This window comes from Ptychodera flava, chromosome 20, assembly GCF_041260155.1.
Source record: "Ptychodera flava strain L36383 chromosome 20, AS_Pfla_20210202, whole genome shotgun sequence".
In the NCBI taxonomy this organism is placed as follows: Eukaryota; Metazoa; Hemichordata; class Enteropneusta; family Ptychoderidae; genus Ptychodera; species Ptychodera flava.
Genome location: NC_091947.1, coordinates 12,060,240 through 12,068,010, shown reverse-complemented (window position 1 = coordinate 12,068,010; position 7,771 = coordinate 12,060,240). Strand labels below are relative to the sequence as shown.

Genomic DNA, 7,771 nt, shown 5'->3' with positions numbered 1-7,771 from the left:
GCCATTGGGAACACACACGACGGAGCTATAATAATTTCTGTCTCTTTTACACTTTTTGCGGTCTATCGCTGATTATTGTAGGCTGGAGAACCCATTCACCTACGTGCATGATTCGAATTTTTAAGAAGGCAATAAATTGTTTATATCAAAAAAAAATGGAGAAACGATGTTAATTTTACGGGAACGTGGGACGTTTGGATGAATAGCTACACTTGGAGTGCCCGGATGGGTAATGCTTACAATAAAGGTATAATATGATGTTTAAAACCGCCCTTCATCGTTACTTACTTTTCTAAAAGTACAAAAAGAGGGGACGTCAAGTTCCAAGTTGCGTGTTTCTTTTGGCGCCTGGGCTGAAATCCGCGACCTGGACGCTCCTTGAATTTGTAAAGATTCCGCGAAGATTAGCTCCCGCAGATATTGCACGCCGGTGACGTCACTTACTTTTTTTTCACTGCCTGGTGGGCGGGTCTCTCGGAACAGCATATAAACCCTTCCCTTCGCACATTTTGTCACTGTTCACCGAGTAGGCACAGGAATCATTGACAAATCGATCATTGATTTTGTTTTAATCTTGGTCCAATAACGATCACAAGTTTACAAGGAACTCTGCCTATCAACGAAGGAAACGAGATTTGAGAATGGAGTTATCTATTGCCTACATCACTGGCTTCTTCACAGTATTGTCTATTGTCATCAGTACTTCATCGGCCCATCCAGTGAGCGATTCCACAGGTAGATTGCTAGCAGCACTGTTCCCCGACGAGCTCGTACGAGAACCTCGTTCGTCGCCAAACTATAAAAAATTGTACTGTTCAACGGGATACCATCTCGAGGTGTTGCCAGACGGTTCGATGAGAGGAGTACGAGGGGACGGAGGGGAATATTGTAAGTATATAAATGTATTTAACAATAGTTTTTAATGTCATAACATGTACCACTGGACTTAAATACCTCGCAACGTCAATGGAAGTGGGCCAAGTTGTAAGCGTTAACGTTGTCATCAATTATTCTCGGATGATGATTGTTTCTCATTCTGACGGTATGGTCTGAAAGTCGTGCCAGACTGGCCCTAAATATTTGTGACCGTTTCATTCCAGCGTTTAACAAAAGAGAATTTGAACAAAAGTATCCGAAAGGTGAAAAGAGAAAAAGTTGGGTGGGTTATTTTTTCGTCTCTTGTTTACGCACCAGGGCTACGATGAAAAATTCACTCTCCAAAGAGTGAATTTGTTAAAAAGAAACTCAAACAATACCATGTGCTTGCCTCAAATATCTGGCATATCCAATTCGGGAATATAACCTGAGCACCGCGCACGATTTCGCTCAATCGGATCGGTATTTGCAACTGCAGAGAAGGAATTTCGGCAGGGTCGATTCAAACAACTCCAAATTGCTCTAAACTTAGAAACCAGTGGTTTCCCGTCACCTAGTGTGCAAGACAACCCAAGGTCAGCCGACTTGACTAGATTTAATTATTTCTTTGTTAAAAGGGAATCTTTCCGAAACGTGTCATCGTGTTATGTCATTAAATAGGCCTGTAATTGGACCAACGCTGCAGTATATGCGTGGTCTAATGTTCATTTCATTCGAGGCGATAGTAATATTCAAGCGCTCCGAACCGTTATGTCAACAGAGCGGCATTTAAATCCTAGATCAACAGAGATAAATACATCTACACAGCCGACAAAACACTGCGTTTCTTTTGATCTCAAGCTGATATCTTTCCTCCTCTTGTCTTTCGTGAAATATAGCCGTTTTCGAGGTTGAATCGCCGAGGTTTGGATGGCTTGCTTTCCGAAGTGTGGCGACGGGACTGTACCTTGGCATGGACGAGGATGGAGATATGTACACCACCGAACTGGTAAGTTTCCTCAATTCCATATTTTAAAAACCACCCCCCCCCCCCCCCCCCCCCCCGACCAGTGTCAATTTCAGACTTACGTGTAGCGTGGAAATGGAAAACCAAACACGGGAAAGCGATTTTCACGTTTCTCCAGACGCTGTGCAAACAGAAATTTATTCAAAACGAATTCTGCTCGTTCCTACGATTACTCACAGGCATTGACACCCGGAACTTCTGATATTGCGTTCAGCACGCAAAAAATTCCTACCGACCAAATAATGGCCGGTATGGAAACTCACGGGGTCATCGTGGGTCAAATCTCCATGTGAGAAAATGACAACACAGTTGCGAAGACAAATCGTTTGGTTTGATGGCCTAAGGCACGTTGAAATAGTATTAAAATCTACAGGCTGAGAAGAAGTTGAACGGTGTGCGCAACATTTTGGAGTCTTAAAAGTTATAAAATAATTGTTCAAATTATAACAAATTGAAAAAATCCGGCCCAATTGTCATTTCAACTTGAGATACTCTGCAGCGATTACGAACACGCTCTCTTTACGGGCTTTCAATAGTATGCTATCGGCCTTGCCGGAAGTGAATCGACTGCTGCTCTCACGTGTCGGAGAAAACGCGTGTTTATACAAACGAGGCCTGGTCCGCCGAGACTGAACTGAACAGAGCGATTTCAATCAAATCACTTTTGATTATTCAACATTGGCCACCCAAGGCCGAATTCCAGCCTCTTTTGTTCCCCAAGGCTCGTAAGGAACATTTCATCACGTGCATCTGACAGAACAACTGGGAGATTGATTGTTAAAAATAGAGCCGCTGACAAGGATTTCTTTGAATAAAGAGGACTAAATAATTTTCCGGGAGATGAGGTCTCCAAATTAGGCCATATATGTCGGTCAGCAGAAGTGATCAGTTTCCTTTTGTGACGCCAGCGCTTGTCTCTTTCCGACTGTCAAACTTCGCGAAACCGTTGGCGCTGTTGCTTGCAACCATTAGACTTGGTCAGACATAGTCGAGTCCATGGTTGACGATTTCAAATAACGAGGGATACTTTTCTAATGACGTAGTCTCATTACTACCTCCCTGATGTTAAAGAGTGATAGTCGTTTGTCCATCGATATCGCCCGCTCACCAATATGCGAGGAGCGGAGTACGATCTAGATGAAGTGGGGTCCAGAGAATAAGTGACATTTATAATTAAATGTTATGCGGTAATATAAAAATTGCTTATGATGCGGATGGCGTCGAAAGAAGAAGATGTGTTATTATTGGTAATAATTGCATATGCACCGTTGATATTAGTATAGCAATACAAAAAAACTGTTATCGTGGAGATAATATTGTTATACTAAACAACTAAATTCCATCTCCTTTTTTCCCTTACGTTTTGCAGCATGGACCACTTGTCGCCAACTTTGAGTTGTGTTTCAAGGTTTCGCCGTTAGACAATTTGTTCATCGCCTTCTCATCGATGCTGTATCCACAGTCAGACCCCGCCATTTTCAGAACAGCCGACGCAAGCTCGAATCAGCAGTCACAGTACCACCTAGCCATTGACAAAAGCGGCATGTAAGGACAACCCTTAACTCGAACAAGCGAATGGCGCACTTTCTCCTCAGGCCGGTGCGAGGTTAGGCTGTCCCGTATAGACTATGAAATACACATATCTGTAAGCGTGACTGTGAAAGTTTGGGTGAAAGATTCGCAGAGTCGAGCGACGCAGCTGGGAGAGTTCCCGAAAAATCCAGCCAGAATTTCACACGACTTGACATGTACAGTGGTAAAGCTGATAAGTGAACATACTGAGTTTGTTCCGGAGCATTTCAATCCAAAGGGTTTCCTTCAAAGTGAAAACGAGGCTTAAAGAGGAACTCGTTGAGATTGTGGTATTTTTTATTATTGTTTTTTGTCTATTGTATTATTTATTTATTTAATGACCTTACCTATCCAAAATGGGGTCAGAGAATGGGACCAAATATTTTGATTACTCGAATTTGTGACAATAATTTAATAGTTGTAAATTGCTTTTACTGATTGTTTTGAATTGATGTGAAACATATCATTAGATATGCAAAATAATTTCGCCAAATATTGACGGAAACATTTTGTTGAGCCTGTTCGCAACCTACAACGAGATCCAGGCATGCTTCCCCGTCTGCACAACGACCATCTTAATCCTGGCAAATTATGTGAAAAATTGCCTCAGTATATTTAGGCTAATCGACAAACGAATAATATGTTAGGCAAAAACACACTTGAGTAGAAATCTTTCCAAACTGTTCGCTACTGACGAGTACCCGCCCAGGGTCCAAAACAAACCTGGCTTTACACCAAAAATGTGCAAAATTGCTTTAGTATACATGCTATTTGAAAAAACGAAAACTATGTTAGGCAAAAAAAAAGTTTGAATAGAAACATTTCCCGAACATTCGCTACTGACGAGTACCCACCCAGGGTCTAATATTAATCTGATTCCTTACACCCCAGGACATATCGAGGTCTTGAGGGACCTTACAATTAAGGGAGGAGGGGTTTATCTCACTGCCGTAACTTAAGATGAATTTTATATTGAAAGTTTCAAAGAAACGTTATTTTTTGACAGAGGCTATTTATTTGTATTTATATTTCTACTCGAACTTGCAAAATGAAGACGACATTCCATGGTATTGGTTGTTTGATGACAGTTTCCTATTTATTTATTATGGTCACAGATGTTTATTTTTTTGCTCAAACTTTATAAAGCATCCTATTTATTTATTACTTTCGTTTTGTTAGTCTGTGTATATTTTGAATTGACATGAATCGACTACTGGATAGCGATTCACCATGTTTGAAAGTTTATTTTGCCTTCAAGCAATAAAATTGTCGAATTACTAGAAAAAACTTCTCTTCTTTATCATTCCTTTCATCTCATCATGAGAATCATGATCCGGTATAACATTTGTCATCTTCACTGTTCCTATGTGCGTACCGGGTCACTGAATGTACCCAGAAATGGAAAAACACCAAAGTTCCCTATGGTGACTCTCTTTCTGCCTCCCCCCCCCCCCAAAAAAAAATTATTGATGAAGCCTTCAGAAGATTCAGAAGAGATACTGAGAGAAGCCCTGGGTCTATTTTTACTCTAGCAGGAAAATTATATCGATTCTTGACCAGGTTAAGAAAATTACAATGATCAGAGTTAATTCTTTGCATGGAGCTCTAACGTAAGGATATCATGCAATAGTAATGGAACTGACTCTTCGCAGTAAATTGGGAAATGATGGGTTATCAGGTGATGCTCGATCAGACGGAGACGATGTAGATTTACTATGCATGACCACCAAGTCATACTACAAGCTGTTGAAGTACATCCTCATTGCTCCATCGGCAGTAGCAACACTGCTGAGATGGACGTAACAAAATGTAACTACAAACAATATCTTAGTTTCGAAGTTATTGTAGCTGCAGTGAGAGAGAATGAAGACGACTCACTCAACAACCGATCAGCTTGCCCACAAGGAACTTGAGAAAGCCCGCTGTTTGAAAAACATTTGCTAACACCCATTAACTCCTTGTGCTGTTTATCTCGGATAACAAACTGGATTTCTTGGCTCAGTTGCAGCTCGAGAATGCCCCGCTCGTTCACTAACCCCTTGGTGTAATCGACATGGGGTTTGTTTGGTTTCATAGTTACTGAAACGTGTCAACGCAACCGTGCTACACATTTTTTTTCCAGTGGAGTTTCTTTGTGGCGATTTGAAGTGAAATTGACAGGCTGAGACCTCCCATAAGTAAATGAACATCTGCAGAGTGAAAGTCATTGCGACACGCCTCATTTGTTGAGGTATAACACTGTTATCATTGCCTCGCTTGCCTGCTTCGACATGAATGTCGGCAGAAACCGTGACTCCAACGACAACAGACATTTCATCTCTGATTTCCCCACAGTACACCAGTCTTGTCCAATCAGTTGTACACTGGTAATTCCACAAGACTCGTGACACAGTTTTTCCGAGTGAAATTGAGCACAACGTTGTATGTCAATCTTCATCAACATCATCCTTTACAGAAGGCAAACATTCGAAAACTGTTTCATGATATAATTTCTCTCCTTCCAAAGACATTCCCCTCGGTGCAAAACAAGAAACAAACACCCCAAACACAACACACAACGCGGCAAATTTTGCTTCTGTGTCTTAACGTTGCTGTCAAGCTGTGCAAAATCATCCATATCAAGCACTTATTGTATTCAGTTACTGCAGTGGAGGTGAGAAAAACATTTATCTGCTCTTAGACTGAAAGTTTTCTTTGTTATTTATTAGTCTAAAGTGAGACTTTATCAGAGTCAGTCTGGTAGCACTTCGACTTACATGCCCTGACTATACTAATCGTAGTGATTGAGAAATGAATGACTGAAATGCCCTCGCAATTCATCTTAAATCCAATCTGAGATGGAGAGTTGCGACAGCATTCATATCGAGATCAACGTTCTAGATTTTCCTCATACTTTGCTCGAAGAAACATTAAACACTTTCCTCGCAAAAATGATGATCATGCAAATTTTTGGATTTCAAATGTACCAGTACGTGAAGTTCAAAACGACCATCATTCTTTGTAATTTTTCTCGACATAGTTTCGACTCTCACAAAACTTAAGATATAAAGACTTAACTTTCTCACCAGGTGTCGACGTCAAGGTGATCGTTATCCACACAATGTAGAAGAGAAGAGAAAGTTTACGATTTCGAGGCTGCAATCCTATCAACGAGTAGAATTCTACCTAAATTTGGGTCAAGTCAGAAAATAAAAAATTGCCTATTATGTATCTGAAACAGCCAGCCTACCATGTCTCTCTATTCATTTCACTGTGATGGTCATCAACTTGCTTGCTTGATCATGAAATTATGGCGAACGCGTCGGAGTGGAGTCTGCGCAGTAGGGCTGAACGCGACAAGGCTACAGTTCCTCCGGCGGTGACTCCCGTGTATCGCGTTTGACCCGAATCAAGTATTGTCACGTGAGCGCAGGAATTACAAATACATGAAAAATTACTCAAACCACAAATTTAAACAATTGCGTTTATCAATTTATTGGGGCGTAGTGTCACTGTGTTAATGTAACTGAATGTTGCAGGTGCTATCACCCATATTAAATAATCTTGACGTTTTCCTTTGTAATAGTAAAAACACTCCCATCGAAATGACCATCAGTAATTATGAGTTATTGACATATGAAGCCGGTGCTATTTTTCTGAGAGGCACCGTTGCTCAAACATGTTTTATATGATGATATATTATCAAGAATTACCACACAAGAAGCGAAGTTGGTGTCCCAAGTGTAGGGTGTAACAACCGGTCCTCCCGAGCAACTTGTCGACCGTCAGTCCGATTTCATCAACTCTTAAGAAGCGACAAGTCTGTATAGCGATTACATCTGATGCGAGCAGGGTCCTATACACATCTCTAATATATGATAACAATTATTGACATTCGATACGCTAGCAAAATTATAAAAACGTCAACGCAGGCTTCAAGTCGACGCATGAAATATTCATCCCGCCTCACAAATTCACACGATACTACCGAATAGATAAACAGTCCTATTAGGGGATGAATACTGACTCAATCATTAAAAACTCATTTTTTCTTGTCAACATGGGCCGAGCCCCTCGGGCGAACATACCAAACGCTTTAAGGAACAGAGTTCTTCACAATTTCCTATACACGCTACACAACAAACGCCTTCGGTCTGAGTTGTTTGCTCAGGAACAAGGCTTGTCCACTGCTGTCCATCGATGCATATATGTGTGCTAGACCCTATCTATACCCTAAAATACCACCGGATAACAATACCTTTCAAAGCAGGTCACATTGAACCCCTGGAAGACTGAAATTTGCTTCCGAATTAGCTTGAGAAAATATCATCTTTGCAA

General features: G+C 41.0%; 1 protein-coding gene across 1 annotated transcript; it reads left to right on the top strand.

Annotated features, from left to right (window-relative positions):
• The first annotated feature begins 232 nt into the window (after window positions 1-232).
• Window positions 233-4,663, top strand: LOC139120035 (fibroblast growth factor 16-like). Its single transcript, XM_070684051.1, has 3 exons — window positions 233-888; window positions 1,755-1,864; window positions 3,252-4,663. Exons 1-3 carry the CDS (start codon window positions 642-644, stop codon window positions 3,429-3,431), a joined length of 537 nt encoding a protein of 178 aa, XP_070540152.1. The 5' UTR covers window positions 233-641; the 3' UTR covers window positions 3,432-4,663.
• Window positions 4,664-7,771: the final 3,108 nt, after the last annotated feature.

Excerpts from the sequence above, each read along its gene's own strand:
- LOC139120035 (XM_070684051.1), top strand. The coding sequence starts at position 642 with ATGGAGTTATCTATTGCCTACATCACTGGCTTCTTCACAGTATTGTCT. Across the intron at positions 889-1,754 it reads AGGGGACGGAGGGGAATATT|CCGTTTTCGAGGTTGAATCG; the intron begins GTAAGTATATAA and ends CGTGAAATATAG. Across the intron at positions 1,865-3,251 it reads ATATGTACACCACCGAACTG|CATGGACCACTTGTCGCCAA; the intron begins GTAAGTTTCCTC and ends TACGTTTTGCAG.